This window comes from Lithobates pipiens, unplaced genomic scaffold (assembly GCF_037356315.1).
Source record: "Lithobates pipiens isolate NorthernLeopardFrog02 unplaced genomic scaffold, aLitPip1_a1.2 Scaffold_19, whole genome shotgun sequence".
Lineage (NCBI taxonomy): Eukaryota > Metazoa > Chordata > Amphibia > Anura > Ranidae > Lithobates > Lithobates pipiens.
Genome location: NW_027507764.1, coordinates 246,892,280 through 246,909,228, shown reverse-complemented (window position 1 = coordinate 246,909,228; position 16,949 = coordinate 246,892,280). Strand labels below are relative to the sequence as shown.

The 16,949-nt window shown below is 44.4% G+C and overlaps 1 protein-coding gene and 1 long non-coding RNA gene across 2 annotated transcripts in view; one reads left to right on the top strand and one right to left on the bottom strand.

The window, feature by feature from the left end:
• The window catches only part of LOC143996680 (uncharacterized), a 77,682-nt gene extending 76,525 nt beyond the window's left edge, over window positions 1-1,157 (top strand). Inside the window, exon 2 of the long non-coding RNA XR_013277582.1 lies at window positions 339-1,157. This is a non-coding gene — a long non-coding RNA (uncharacterized LOC143996680). The remainder of the gene's footprint in view (window positions 1-338) is intronic.
• Window positions 1-16,949, bottom strand: part of NFX1 (nuclear transcription factor, X-box binding 1) — a 167,133-nt gene that overhangs the window by 78,342 nt on the left and 71,842 nt on the right. The window contains exons 13-14 of the mRNA XM_077491886.1: window positions 4,228-4,336; window positions 1,332-1,451 (exon numbers count right to left, since the gene is read on the bottom strand). Coding sequence (XP_077348012.1) covers window positions 1,332-1,451; window positions 4,228-4,336 — 229 coding nt within the window. The remainder of the gene's footprint in view (window positions 1-1,331; window positions 1,452-4,227; window positions 4,337-16,949) is intronic.

Below are 16,949 nucleotides of genomic sequence, written 5' to 3'. Positions count from 1 at the left end.
CTTGTGAACCTCCACCACACAACATATGCCCTTACCAGAGGGTAAGCCCAGATGTCTTTTATTTTAGGATTTATTATTGTTATCACGTATTACACATTTATTCAATCACATGTTCATTCAGGAGTATGATTTTGAATTGATTATGGTGATTTTTTGGTGTCATTTATTGTCATATTATTACATTATTTTAGCTTAACTTTATGCGCAGCTATATTCTATGTTTTGGTTCTGGGGTTTGTAGATATATCTTACAAATTTGAGCTGCAGCTATATTTTTTAGGGATTTATTTATTTAGTTTTTAGCATGGTATCTAACCCCTTTTATATTTTTCCCACAGCTATTTTCATACCCAAACTGACTGAATCGGATAGGCTCACTCACTGTTCGGACAACAATTTTTCACCACGCTATTTTGATTTTTCAGTTGACTATTGCCGAACTTGGTCATGCTGACAGGGCCATCCACAACTTAAGTTTTAGATGATTAGATTCAGCAGGATTCTGCAAAATTTCGAGCCAGCTTAGGCAAGCACCAACGCACACTCTGCAGCCACTAAGTGTAACAGGCATCCTGCGAGTAAGTACCGAGTCAGAGGCTGAACATTTATTCTCCATGGGAGAGCAATGATCATGCATGTCGGCTCCACAGGCTGCCACAACTAGAGAGAAAAATCAGAGGAGGAGACAACTGCTGTTAAGCCATTGGCAGTATATATAAAGTAGAAAACTCAGTAGATCATCAGTGTATAAAGATCTTTTCTACTCCAAAAGCAGACAAGCGGCGAGCAATTTCCTTGCAATGTACAGGAAAGAAAGTGAAAGATGTGAGACACCCTTAAGATCAACAATCTTCAAACCGGATTAACACCATATCACAATGAAAACTGCTCTCCGACAGTCATCAAGGAACCGCATAATGGCAATCACGCTTTTTAAATCTTTATGATCTCAACAGTCGAACAGTTTGGGTGGTCTGATGTCTTGGTCATATGAGAAAAAAGCTGAGAATATTCACAAGAGAATCAATCTGTAAATGCGGATAGCAGAAAGGCTCACCTGTGCGTGCGATTTAATATCAAGAATTTTACACACACACACACACACACACACACACACACACACACACACGTTAATGCAGTAAATGTTTTTAGTTTAACTTCCAGTTTTTAATGGCTCATTTTTTTCAGGATTTGGGCAGTAGCAGGATGCTTAGACAAAATAAAATGTGAGCAATACAGATGGCCAGTTTGACAAGCAGGGAGGACCAATGCTAAATTCATATTAAACCTATAGTGCAAAAGCCAACAGAGAAAATGTTGCAAAGAACTACCTGGATGATCACACTCATGCTGTCTGGTGCAGGGTTTCTTACACTCAGGAGGTCTCGTGCCACAGGGTACTGGAGGAAAAATCACAGACTCCCCACAGTAACAAGTGAGTTCATCAAAACCTGAAAGAAAAAAAAAAAGAAAAAAAAATATATATAGAAATACTATTTAGTGCACAAATGCTAAATTAAAATATAAAGATTTTATTTTTTTATGCTCCTTCCAATGACAAACTCATGACCAAATTACCTTGAGCACTGGTCACATTCTTTTAAAGGGGTCTACTGAATATTAAAGTGCAATCTCTACATGACCAAAGAGGATATCAAAGAAACTAGGGCTGTGTAAATGAAAGATTAATTCCTTGATTTTTTTTTGATCGATACCTCTCTGCCAGCTTCTGGGCCTTCAGGGAGTTCCACTGGAGATCCGGTGATGTCACGGACATTAACGTCACCCCTTCCCTTCGTTAGCAGACGGAGGCACTTAGGGAAGGGGGTAGGAGTCCGGTGACGTCAAAGTTCTGATTGAACGGAACACGTATGGGGGACCCCGTTGGGGGTCTCTATTGTAGGTGAGAGGCTAGAGCACACTGGGTGTGGATTTGAAAGTGGTCTGCAAGTTTTTCATTGCGTTTATTTTTTCCTCTGCACTTGGACACTTAATTCTCCCCTTCCCTCTTGCACTATTTTGCACAGTTGGAGACTTTTTTGCATTTTTTTTAAATACATTGTTGCAGTTTTCTTCTTGCACTAAACTGATTGGACTATTACTGTTTAATACTTCATATTGATCATTGCATTTTGATTGAATTTAATGCTGCATTTGCACTTTGAATTTATGCACCTTTTCATTATATGCATTTTAGACATGTTTCTTTGATATCCTCTTAGGTCATATAGAGATTGCACCTTAATATTTGTTTATATGACTGTACACATATAGCGATGCTTCACTTTACTGCTATTTATTGGTGCTGGTGACACTATAGAAGTTCTGCAGCTATAAATAAATCTATATAACACTGAGTAGCACATAAGTACCCCCTTATGTATCAAGTTTGATTACTTCCAACATTAATTATAATTTGCATAGATGCATTTAAAGTGAAAAAAAAAAAAAAAAAAAGTGTATACAAAAGATGAGAAATCTGTGTAAGGACTACACCTCCATTTTGAAGAAAACAAAGTACTTTCCGAGTTAGCAAGGTTGGCTAAAGACACCAGTTCATCCAGTTTAACGCACGCATGCGTGTGTATTTAGGTCTCTACCACTCACCATATTACTGTATATTGTATTCAATAAGATGCCCATATAAAAAGTATTTTGAAATCAGTGACACTTCCCACTGAAACCACCAACTGTGGAAGTGAGTTCCGCATTATTACCACTAACAGAGAACCCCTTACGCAGTTTAAGGTTAAACTGTTGGTCGTCCAGCTTCATTGAGTGGAAACGTGTCTTCTTGAGTGACCCGAGACTGAATAGCTTACTCCCTGTGGAATCACCATTAAAATATTTTTTATATCACTATCATATCCCCTCTTAAGGCTGGGTTCACACTGCTGCGGGGGGAGATCCGGATGTGATTCGCACCGCAAATCACATCCGATCTCCGTAGCGATGCGAGTTCAGCCATACAGATAGTATGGCTGAATTCGCATCGCTCCTGCAGCAAACTCGCACGGGACTCTTTTTTTGGTCCGCAACAGAATCGGATCGCATGGGGGTTCACACCATGCGATCCGATTCCTGTGCGAGTCGGCAGATCGCACTGCGATATGCGGACGGATCTGGGGGTGTCATTAACATATCATTGACACTCCCAGCCGTCCGCATAGGGCAGTGTGAACTGCCGGCGGGAGTAATGCGATGCGGGAAAACGCAGCGGATTCGCGGCGTTCCCGCATCGCAGCGGTGTGAACCCGGCCTTAGGGTCTCTTCTCCAGGGAGCACAAAAGTTTAATGTTAGTAATCGTTTCTCATAGCTGAGGTCCTCCTTATTGGTTTTGGTGCCCTTCTCTGGACTCTATCCAATTCCAACGCATCCCTCCTAAGGACCAGTGAGCAGAACTGTATGGCATACTCAAGACGTGGCCAAACCAGAGTTTTGTAAAGTGGTAGAATTAAAGTCTTCTCTTATGAGTAAATATCCTTTGTCATGCATGCCAATATTCTGCTGGCCTTGCTTGCCGCAACTTGGCATTGCATGCTATTGCTGAGTGTCAACAACAAGGACTCCCAGATATTTTTCCATCCTCAATTTCCTTAGAGGTTTTTTCCCTAGAGTGTAGCTTGCATTCATATTTTTAGCCCCCCCACCCCAAGAGCATTACTTTACATTTTTTTTGCCATCTGGGTTGAATTGGGGAGATTTCCCTTCTTTAGCCAAAATAGGAAGTGACCAGAAACCCCTTCAAAGCAAGGGATCTCATATTATGACCAGAAATAGTGTCCTCATTGGACGATTTCCCCTCTATTGCTGTTCTGGTGACAACTGAAAAAATGTGTGATTTTCTTTTACTTTCACTCTTGGTGTTCACAGCAAACAAGACAAATATAGATGATGAATCTCCCTAAAAGAGGCGCAGATAGGAGTAACAACCTGATAGGTATTATAAGCCCTCTCCACTCTAACCAGAAGAAAACAAACAAAAAAAAGTTTTGCTTTTAGTGATATCTTAAAGTATAGGCATTTGAGGTTTTAAAAAAAAAAAAAAAATCACTAACCTCACTTGGTCTGCCATGAAGTGTTTATTCAAGGTCTATTGGGCAGAATAATAGTAGAGTCTGCTGTAGTCTGCAATGACCCTCACAATAACAGTAAGAGTTCAATGTACCTACTGTATAAGAACTACATATAGTGAAAGTCTTTAAAATACAGTGTTTATATCTTACTTGTCTGCCAACAGTTCTGACAGTTCCCACGATGGCAAGGCTGATCACATCTGTGAAGGCCGCAGTTGAGTTTATGACCACAAATTAAGGAGCACTTGTGTTCTTTGTCCTGTTCAAAGTAAGTTGCATTAAAATTAGATTCAAAACTAAACTTTAGGCAAAAAAAAAACAAAAAAACACACACATTAAAAATATACATTCTCCTAGCCACAAAGTTGTGTGCACCAAATGCTTTCACATACAGAGATATCCTGTAAAGGTGATGAAATGATCAGTGTGCTGCAACATCTGCTTATCAGAGTTTAGCTTTACCTTACTGGCATGCCACTGTTAATTAGATACAAAAAATAAAAAAAATAAAAAAAGTTAAAAAGTTCCATTCAATTTATGTTTTGAAGCCACACATTTGCACACTGATCAGCCATAACTTTATGACCACTGACAGGTTAAGCAAATAACATTGATCATCTTGTTGCAATGCATCTGAAAGTTGGATGGGTATTTTAGGCAGCCAATGAACATGTCCCTAAAGTTGATGTTTTGAAAGCAGAAAAAAAGAAATGTGCATCGCAGTTTGTTGTGTATGGGGCCACGCAGCTGCAGAATTGACAGGGTTCCCATGGTGACCCATGTCTACAATGGGCACATGAGCATCAGCAATGGAAGGTGGTCGCCTGGATTTATGAAACATGTTTTCTTTTACATCAAGTGGATGGCTGCGTGTGTTGTTTACCTGGAAAAAAGATGGCACCAGGGTGCACTATGGGTGGAAGACAAACCGGCAGCAGTGTGATGCTTTGGGCAATGTTCTGCTTGTTCCTCACAGGACAGCTTTAAGTGCCTCCCACTGTAAGGGTAGTGGGGTGGTGCCCGAGGCATGATCTGTAAAGGAATTATAAATGGTTTCCAAAACCTTTTGGGAAGAGTCAGGGTTCGCAAGGCGTGAATCATTCAGCTACCACGTCCATTCCTTCATCGGAGTGGAAGAGAGCGATAGTGTCAGATAGATAGGCGAGTGGTAGGACCAAACCATAAGGTTAATCTCACATTCAGGTGACCAATCCAAACAGCCATGATCAATGAGCAAATAGTCGATATAACTGTAAGTAATGGACCTGTGAAAAATTAGTATAGTTGCGTTTTTTTGGGAAACAAGACCCGCCAAATGTCAATTAGACAGAGGTCGTAAATAGCCCATTTGAAGGCCCTCAGCTTAGTAGTGGCTCCAGGGGGGTATTAAAATCCCCGCCCCAAGAATATTCTACCTTCTGTGAAGTCTGACAAGATCCTCATACACCACAGAGCAGACAATATTTGATTAATATTCGGTAGGTAGAGGTTTGCGATAGTAAATTTCGTCTCTCAGAGAGAGAACTTCAAGAACACATAACTTCCCTGAGGATCCGAGAGCTGGTCTATCAGCTCAATCAGAATCGTTTCGTGGAAGGCAACAGAAACACCTTTAGTTTTCTGAGAGGGGTTTGTACTGTGGAACCATCTGTTAAAGTACCTATTGAAGCAGGAAAGGGTGGAATTCATTTGGAAAGGAGTTTCCTGTAAACAGTAACACATTGACCTGTTTGTGCATGTGGAAGATTTGCCCTCTTTTGAATGCAACATTGAGGCCATTTACATTATAAGAGCAACATTTCAGGTGAGGACAAGATATCACTGTGTGGGCCATAGTGGAATGAGAAAGAGGAGATCAGATTATGTAGAGCAGAAAGAGAAAGAGGGATGGGGAAGGGAAGTGGAAACTAAATATGCTGGTAGAGATATAATCAGGATAAACTTTGGTCGGGGGGGGGGGGGGGGACGACACACCTAATTAAGGAGCCTAGCAAACTCCAAGGGGTTTGCGAGGGTGAGACACACGTGAAAAATCACGTAATTAGGCACAATTCGTGCCAAGACTATTGAGGGTGGGAGGTCGAGATGGAGACTGTGAGCCATGAGCCCAGTAGCATAGCAGGCACAGATAGCTTTGCTGAGGCACATCAATATAATAAGGCATTTAAACTTAAGAACACACAGAACGCTTGAGAAGGAGCATGGCAGTCTGTGTGGGCAAATATGCCTGATCAAGATCACCCTCACCCCTTCACAGAGAGTTATCTATCCATGAATTAACACCATGGGGGGGGGTATTCAGTTGCAACATATGTTATGCAGAAACTCCAACAGGGACCCTGGAAACATAAAACTAGTAACAACCCTGAAATCAGTAAAAGAATAGATTAACATCTTAAAGTGAAACTAAGCGGTGTAGGAGAAACCATGCATGGGGATCTATAGAAGCCCACATGGACAATGGTGAGACCGTGGACCAGCAAGTCCATCCATCTGCCCCTCAGCCTGTATCAGCGGCCCCTCAGCCAGGTGGGGCATCTCCGATATACACCTAAAAATTGGGCAAGTACAATAAAGTATATTGGAAGCCCAATAACTGCATATCCAAATCAGACAGTAGAAATTCCCATAGTCTTTCCCAAACCCCAGATGGGTACAGCATGCCTGCAAAGGGCAGGGAAGAGATCCAAAATTTGTTTTACCATAAAAGGTCATGAGGCAGTTGAGTCTGGAGCTGGTAATTTCGTCATTCACAGGGACATATCCGGCTGAATCAGCAGGAACAATGAAGGAAAATGCAAAAAAGAGAAAAATAAAAAGGGGGTCCAAACACAGACCTGTCCAGGAATTAAGAAGTGTGCAGTGAACTTGATTGGTGCTGGGTAGTTGAGGAGTGTTGATTTGGCTTTATGTAGCAACCAAGAGTGGCCCTAATCTTCCAGTGAGGAAGGCCGACGTACTCTAGGGCCCATAGAAAGATCTGGGCCTCGGATGTCTATGCTTGCTTGCACCCTGGTGGATCCATCCAGTTCGGTACATGAATTGGGTCCTGCTCCAGAAAGAGAACAAAATTTATTGTCAGCCCTGGACACCTTAATACTGAAGAAATGACCCCAAGTGTGGGTTGTTCCAGCTTGGCCTATCTGGTCCAGCTGCGGGCGGATCATGCAACGCATTTACAGAGTGCTGCAAGAAAGGTCAGAGTAGAGATGGATTGCAAAACTGTCAAAGTTCACTGGGTCCAAACACCATGCTTTGTGCATTAGTTCTTCTTTAAGGGTGTAATAGTATACCCGGCAGAGGACATTGCGTGGGCGGTCACTACAATCTCTTCTCAGCCCTCCCACTCGTCCCCGGTCTAATTCAATGGGGGTGAAGCCTCCCCCCCAGAACTAGATTGAGGATAGCAGTGACAAAAGGTTTTAATTCTGTATGAGCTGTGGCCCCAGGTATGCCTTTCAGCCTTATATTGTTCCTGCGGCTCCTATGTTCACTGTCTCCTATGCGCAATTGGTGCTGATATATGCGGTGCAAATGCTCCCACTGAAGCTTGTTCAAGTGATGCGATACTGGCTTGCTGGTAATTTTGAGTGTCAGTTAGGGTAGACAATGCTGGTCCAGTAGCTGAGACCTGCTATTGGAGGACATGGAGGTCTCCATTTTAACCGCCAGGACACAAACTCTGCTCGGAAGGCACGCCTCCCCCCTTTGCATTTTAATGAGTGAAATAAGTATTTGATCCCCTACCAATCAGCAATATTTCTGGCTCCCAGGTGTCTTCTGTATAGGTTAAGAGCTGAGATTAGGAGCACTCTTATCTGTATAAAAGACACCTGTTCACAGAAGCAATCAGATTTTAATCTCTCCACCATGGCCAAGACCAAAGAGCTGCCCAAGGATATCAGGTACAAGATTGTAGACCTACAAAAGGCTGGAATGGGCTACAAGAGGATCACCAAGCAGCTTGGTGTAAGGGTGAAAATTGTCACGATGATTCAAAAATGGAAGAAACACAATAACTGGCAATCTCCCACGGTCTGGGGCTCCATGCAATATTTCACCTTGTGGAGTTTCAATGATCATAAGAATGTGGAGGAATCAGACCAGAACTATACGGGAGAATCTTGTCAAGGATCTCAAGGCAGCTGGGATCATAGTTGCCAACAATTGGTAACACACTACACCATGAAGGACTGATATCTTGCAGCGCCCGCAAGGTCCCCTTGCTCAAGAAAGCAGATTTACAAGTCTGTCTGAAGTTTTCTAAATCAACATCTGAATGATTTAGAGGAGAACTGGGTGAAAAGTGTTGTGGTCAAATGAGATCAAAATCAAGCTCTTTGGCATCAATTCTACTCACGGTGTTTGGAGGGGGAGGAATGACCCCCAAGAACATCATCCCCGCCATCAAACATGGAGGTGGAAACATTATTAGGGGACAGCACGACTTCACTGCATCAAAAGGGATGATGGACGGGGCCAATTACTGTCAAATCTTGGTTGAGAACCTCCTTTCCTCAGCCAGGACATTGAAAATGGGTGGTGGATATTCCAGCATGACAATGACCCAAAAACACAACCAAGGCAACAAAAGGAGTGGCTCAGGAAGAAGCACAGTATAATCCTGGAGTGACCTAGCCAGTCTCCATAGATACCGTATATACTCGAGTATAAGCCGAGATTTTCAGCCTCTTTTTTGAGGCTGAAAGTGCCCCCCTCGGCTTATACTCGAGTCATCGCCGTCTGTCTGCCCGAACAGCGTGTCGAGCAGACAGACAGCGGCCATTCTAACTTTCAAAAGCCGCGCCTCCCTGTCTGTGATAGGCGGAACACAATTTCCCAGCAGTCTGTGTTCCGCCTATCACGGACATCCGCTCATCATCATACTACGGACGAGGATAAGAGGATGTCCGTGATAGGCGGAACACAGACTGCTGGGAAATTGTGTTCCGCCTATCACAGACAGGGAGGCGCGGCATTTGAACAGGGGAATGGGCGCCGACGAAGAGCGGTGATCCTGGGACGGGACCGGACGGAGGCTCGGCTCGGGACCGGACGGAGTCTCGGGACGGGACGGGACGGAGTCTCGGGACGGGACGGGACCGGACGGAGGCTCGGGACGGGACGGGACCGGACGGAGGCTCGGGACGGGACGGAGGCTCGGGACACAGGTAGGCTGGACACACAAGGCCACACACACACATTATGTGCCATCTGCATACTTTGATCACTACCACACCTGTTTGGCAAGTGCTGCTGACATTCCTACTTCCTCCAGTTCCACAGTCCACTGCCTTAATGTCCCAGGAACTCTCAACTTCATGCATCCTCCCCCTATGCAATGCTTTATTTGCATGTTCTCTCTTTTAGGGAATGTAGAAAATGTACACACACACACACACACACACACACACACACACACACACACAATGGATGGACACACACACACACAGGGATGGATGGATGGATGGACACACACACACACACACAGGGATGGATGGATGGACACACACACACACAGGGATGGATGGACACACACACACACAGGGATGGATGGATGGATGGACACACACACACAGGGATGGACAGGCATATCTCACCCTCGGCTTATACACGAGTCAATAGGTTTCCCAGTTTTTTGGGGGTAAATTGGGGGCCTCGGCTTATACTCGGGTCGGCCTATACTCGAGTATATACGGTATGTGAAGGTAACTGAACGTTCAAGTTACCAAATGTTAGCCCCAAAACCTAATGACTTGGTGAGGATCTGCAAAGAGGAGGAGTGGGACAAAATTCCTTCTGAGATGTGTGCAAACCTGATGGCCAACTACAACAGCTGACCTCTGATTGCCAAAAAGGGTTTTGCCACCAAGTTCCAAGTCATCTTTTGCGAACGTGTCAAATACTTATTTCACTCAAAATGCAAATCAATTCATAACTTTTTGGAAATTAATTTTCCTGGATTTGTTGCTATTCTGACTCTCACTGTTAAAATAAAGCTACCATTAAAATTATAGACTGATCATTTCTTTGTCAGTGGGCAAACTTACAAAATCAGCAGGGGATAAAATACTTTTTCCCCTCACTGCACAAACCAGCATGTCTTGAGAACTTGTGTACCTCCAATGGATTCAAAGAAAAAGATTCTATGGTAAGTACAAATATCCCATTTTCTTCGATATCCATTGAAGGACATAGGAATTCTATTGCAGTCGGGACTTTCAAAAACCAGTTTAACCACTTGCTGCCTACTTCCAAGCTTGAGGTGTGTGCAGGTGTGACCCCCCCCAGCCAGGCATCTGCTGTGACTGTACACAGCAGGAGCCTGTCAGAAAGTCTGGGCCAATAATTCACAGCTAGGGCCTGCTGATCAGCTGAGTGCAATCAAAGCCCAGATGTCTACAAAGCAGCGATAAGAAACAGATCTAGTAGAAAAAGCAGCACACTTTACACAGAGTATGGGACACATTTAACCTCTTAATTGCCCTGGATGTTAATCCCTTCCCAGCCAGTGTCATTAGTACAGTGTATATTATCACTGAACACTATTATTGTCACTGGCGATATCTGTCAGTTCCACACAGAATCAGACTGCACGCCGCAGTATTGCAGTCCCATTCTAAAAGTCGCTGATCACCATTTATATATATATATATATACACACACACACACATATATACACACACACACACACACACACACACACACACACATATATATATATATATATATACACACACACATATACATATATATATATATATATACACACATATACATATACACGCACATACACTTTTTTTTATCAAAGACATGTAGCAGAATACATTGGACAAAATTTGATATTTTTTTACATTTTCTTCTAGGATATGTTTTGTAACAGAAAGTAAAAAAGAATGTTTTTCTTCTTCAATTTTCAGCCTTATTTTTGTTCGTATAATAAAAAGCAGTGATGATCAAATATCACCAAAAGAAGGATCTATTTGTGTCAAATTTCATTTGGGCACAGTGCTGCATGACCTTGCAATAACCAGTTAAAGTAGCGCAGTGCTAAAAAGTTAAAAACGGCCTGGTCATGAAGGGGGTAAAAAAAATTTTTTTTACGAAGAGCTAGTGGTTAACCTAGGGAAGGACAACATTCACTCACTGAGTTCCCAAAAAGACTATTGCATTTCAATGGTGTCTAAATGAACAGATTCCTGAATCAAGCTAGATGGAGAGAAAACCTCTTCAAAGGCAGAGAAAAATTGTCATCAATAAAGCGAGGACAGAGATTTAACCCAGTATTCAAGAGTAGGATGAGAAAAACATGGCCAAGGGGAAAACTTGACTAAAGATATATATGGGCCCCTGCGCCGCGCACTGGTTCTACTTTTAAGGGCTTTGTTTGCCCATTTTTATTAAAAGAAAGCGAAGGGGTTTTCCGCATTCCTTTTTGCATCAACAAAATTACATTCAGCCTGGTTGGCTCTCACTTACAGCACTGCTGCTCTGGCCTTACACTCCAGGCCCTTGTCTGTCCCGTACAGACTGTTTTACCAACCACCTTGGTGCATATAGCTAGCAGCCTCTTGCTGCACTGGCTCCCACCTGGAGCCCTCCTGACTCCTGGTACTCAGACTTCCTATCTGCCGGGGTGGAGCCCAGAACCATGGTCAGGTTACTACTAAAAACCCAGCACATACCCGACCAATCAGTATGCTGGCTATTCTCAAAATCAGGACCCAGGACAAGTGATTTAATCCCACCCAGATCTCTCAGAAATCCCTGAGCTCCAGGTCCCCAAAGTGGACTTTGCAAAACACTGAGGAAACTAAGGCCAGTTTCCTCCAAGTTACAAGCTCCCTGGAGCCCCTCAAGTCGTCTGGTTGAGACTTCTGGTCACAAGCTCCTTCTAGACCATGGCAGGGCAAGGCTCTGCCACAAAACATTTATATATTATATACACCATTATAAATACTTTTTTCCCTTTTTTCTAAGTGATCACATTCCCTCAGTTCTAAGCTGCATAAAAGCTGGGGGAGGAGAAACAGTTGCACACTGAGCTTCCCAGTGAAAGGTTGTGCAGGAGAGGTGTGTTCCCAGCACAGCTAGTGAACGGACCATGATGTGTTCTCATTCTTAGTGTGGTTAGTTTTTAATGGGGACTGGCGGGAGCACCAGGGATTGCACACACACACACACACACACACACACACACACACACACACACACACACACAAAAGACAAGTAAACCAGAAGTGTTAGGTCAATAGAAGAAAACAATTCACTGTGCCCAAACCCACCAATTTATGTGCCAGCTTGTAGACAGCAGTATAACCAAGTATAAAAGAGAATTCCTAAATTTCTGTCTCTCAACAGACAGAGAAATACAGTTTACATTTGGATCCAGTACGGTATTTGTACATTCAAATCATATTCTTTTCTCAAGCGTCTTTTCTCCAAAGAGAACAAGTTCAGTGCTCGTAACCTTTCCTCATAACTAATGTTCTCCAGTCCCTTTATTAGCTTTGTTGCCCTTCTCTGTACTCTCTTCTTTGCCAGCACATCCTTCCTGAGGATCGGTGCCCGGAACTGGACAGCATACTCCAGAGTCTATTTGCCCTTGTACACACGGTCGGACATTCCAACAACCAAATCCGTCAGATTTTGTCCGAAACTGTTGCATACACACAGTCGGACAAAGTTGTCAGAAAATCCGATCGCACTTAACGTGAGGACGTTATTTTGTTAGGACGGGACTATGTTCAGGCTAGTAGCCAATAGCTTTGGTCTAGAAATTTGATCTGAGCATGCGTGGCACTTTGTCCGATCGGAATTCTCTACACATGATTGGACAAAGTCCGATGGGATCATGTTGTTGGAAAATTTTATAGCCCAGCTGGAAAACTTGGTCCGATCGAGCCCACACACTGTCGGATTATCCGACAACACGGTCCTATCGGACATTGTCCATCGGAATGTCCGACCGTGTGTACAAGGGCTTAGAGTGTGAGAATTATTGTTTTATCTCTGGTGTTAATCCCCTTTTTAATGCATGCCAATATTCTGTTTGCTTTTCTTGCAGCAGCTTGGCATTGCTGAACCGGTCATCTACTAGGACCCCCAGGTCCTTTTCCATCCTAGATTTCCCTAGAGGTTCACCCCGCCCCGAGCGAGTAGATTGCATTCATAATGTTTACCACTCAAATACATTATTTTACATTTTTCTACATTAAACCTCATTTGCCATGTAGTTTCCCATCCCATTAATTTGTTCAGATCTTCTTGCAAGTTTTCCACATCCTGCGTAGAAGTTATTGCCCAGCTTAGCTTAGTATCGTCCGCAAATACAGAGATTGACCCATTTATCTCATCCTCCAGGTCGTTTATGAATAAATTTAATAGGACTGGTCCCAGGACAGAACCCTGGGGGACCCCCACTTTCCACCCCGGACCATTCCGAGTACTCCCCATTTATCACAACCCTCTAAACTCACCCCTGTAGCCAATTTTCAATCCATGTGCTCACCCTATGGTCCTTGACCAAGAGACCTTTCTTTGTACAGTAAGCATATATGGGGAACTGTATCAAATGCCTTTGCAAAATCCAGATACCCCACATCTACGGGCCTTCCTTTATCTAGATGGCAGCTCACCTCCTCATAGAAAGTTAATAGATTGGTTTGGCAAGAATGATTGTTCATGAATCCATGCCGATTACTGCTAACGATACTGTTGTCATTACTAAAATCATGTATATAGTCCCTTATCCCCGCCAAGAGCTTGCATACAATTGATGTTAGGCTAACTTGGCTGTAATTCCCAGTGATGTATCTTGGCCCTTTTTTGCTACATTGGCTTTTTCTCCAATCAGTTGTCATTCCAGTCAGTAGGCTGTTCGTAAAAATTAGGAACAATGGTCTGGCAATTACTTGACTGAGTTCCTTAACCACTTCCCGACCAGCGCACGACGATGTACGTCGACAGAATGGCACGGGCAGGCATATTGGCGTACAGGTACGTCCAATATTCAACGCTGCCCTGCCATCGGGAGTGCGCTGCCGGCGGCGCGCTCCCGCGCTGGTCGGGACCGCCGTGAGTCCGGTCGCGGGACCCGCGGACTCTATCGCCGCGGGCATCCCCGCGATCGTCTCACGGAGCGGCCGAATGGAGGAAATGCTGTGTAAACAACATTTCTTCATTCTGCCTAGCAACTAGTGACGCTGATCTCTGCTCCATGTGATTGGAGCAGAGATCAGTGTTCACTAAATGAAAGCCCAACCCCCCCACAGTTAGTAACACACCCCTAGGAACACTTAACCCCTACACTGCCACCCACTGGTTAACCCTTTCACTGCCAGTGTCATTTACACAGGAATCACTGCATTTATATAGCAGTGATTACTGTATAAATGACAATGGTCCCAAAAATGTGTCAAAAATGTCCGATGGGTCCCCCACAATGTCGCAGTCACAATAAAAATCGCTGATCGCCGCCATTACTAGTAAAAAAAAATAATAATAAAAAATTAATAAAAATGCTATAAAACTATCCCTATCTTGTAAACGCTATAACTTTTGCGCAAACCAATCAATAATCGCTTATTGCGATTTTTTTTACCAAAAATATGTAGAAGAATATGTATCGGCCTAAACTGAGGGAAAAAAAAATTTTTTTTAGATATTTTTGGGGGATATTTATTATAACAAAAAGTAAAAAATAATGCGTTTTTTTCAAAATTGGCGCTCTATTTTTGTTTATAGCGCAAAAAATAAAAACCGTAGATGTGATCAAATACCACCAAAAGAAAGCTCTATTTGTGGGGAAAAAAAGGATGTCAATTTTGTTTGGGAGCCACGTCGCACGACCGCGCAATTGTCAGTTAAAGCGACGCAGTGCCGAATCGCAAAAAGTGGTCTGGTCTTTGACCAGCAAAATGGTTCGGTCTGCAAGTGGTTAAGGACCTTCGGGTACAAGCCATCTGGTCCCGGTGACTTATTAATGTTAAGTTTTTCAAGTCTTTCTAATTCTGCCCTCTTTTTGCCATCAGGGTCTTCTCCTTTTATATGCATTTTTATGTCAGAGTTAAGCCACTCAGGATTTTTATTAGGTCTTTTAAATGCATTTCCCACTGGGCTGCACTGGCTAATGCCCTTATTTAATATGCTCTTAAAGCAGGGCTTGACAAATTTGCTTAGAATCTAGGAGCCAGCTGAAAAAATTAGGAGCCAGTTATTTAAATCCTCTGCCCAGCACCCAGAACTGCATGTCTGGGGCATCGGACAATAATAATTGCTCATGCCTGATACCAAGAGAAAAAGACCATATTTAAAAAAAAAAAAAAAAAAAAAAAAAAAAAAAAATCTACTTTTGTTACGTTATAAGATTTTGCAAATGCGTTTTTTTTTCCTCCTTCACTGATGTGCTTTGATAGGCTGCACTAATGGGCACTGATGGGGCGGCATTGAGGTTGGAACTGATGGGCACTGGCAGGTGGCATTGATGGGCACCAATAGGCAGCACTGAGGTGCCACTAATGGGAACTGGCAGGTGGCACTGATGGGCAGCACTGGCAGGTGGCATTGATGGGCAGCATTGGCAGGTGGCACTGGCATTGGCAGGCGGCATTGGATTGCACTGGCAGGTTGCACTGCTTGGCACTGGCAGGTGGCACTGATTGGCACTGGCAGGTGGCACTAACTGGCATTGGCAGGTGGCACAGATTGGCAAGTGGCACTGGCAGATGGCACTAACTGGCAAGTGGCACTAACTGGCATTGGCAGGTGGCACTGGATTTGCACTGGCAGGTAGCACTGCTTGGCACTGGTAGGTGGCACTGGCAGATGGCATTAGCATGTGGCAATAACTGGCATTGGCAGGTGGCACTGGATGGCACTGGCAGGTAACACTGCTTGACACTGGCAGGTGGCACCAACTGGCACTAACTGGCATTGGTAGGTGGCACTGGATTGCACTGGCAGGTGGCAATGGGTGGCACAGATTGGCAGGTGGCACTGGCAAGTGGCACCAACTGGCACTGGCAGGTGGTACTAACTGGCACTGGCAGGTGGCACTGGCATGTGGCACTAACTGGCAGGTGGCACTGACAGATGGCATTGGCATGTGGCACTAACTGGCACTGGCAGGTGGCAATAACTGGCACTGGCAGGTGGCACTGGCAGGTGGCAATAACTGGCACTGGCAGGTGGCACTGGATGGCACTGATTGGCACTGGCAGGTAGCACTGCTTGGCACTGGCAGGTGGCGCTGGCATATGGCATTGGCAGGTGGCACCAACTGGCATTGGCAGGTGGCACTGGATTGCACTGGCAGGTGGCAATGGGTGGCACAGATTGGCAGGTGGCACTGGCAAGTGGCACCAACTGGCACTGGCAGGTGGTACTAACTGGCACTGGCATGTGGCACTAACTGGCAGGTGGCACTGACAGATGGCATTGGCATGTGGCACTAACTGGCACTGGCAGGTGGCAATAACTGGCACTGGCAGGTGGCACTGGCAGGTGGCAATAACTGGCACTGGCAGGTGGCATTGGCAGGTGGCAATAACTGGCACTGGCAGGTGGCACTGGATGGCACTGATTGGCACTGGCAGGTAGCACTGGCAGGTGGCGCTGGCATATGGCATTGGCAGGTGGCACCAACTGGCATTGGCAGGTGGCACTGGATTGCACTGGCAGGTGGCAATGGTTGGCACTGATTGGCAAGTGGCACTGGATTGCACTGGTTGGCACTGGCAGGTGGCACTGGTTGGCACTAACTGGCACCGATTGGCAAGTGGCACTGGATTTCACTGGTTGGCACTGGCAGGTGGCACTATCATTGGCAGGTGGTACTAGCATGTGACACTAACTGGTATTGGCAGGTGGCA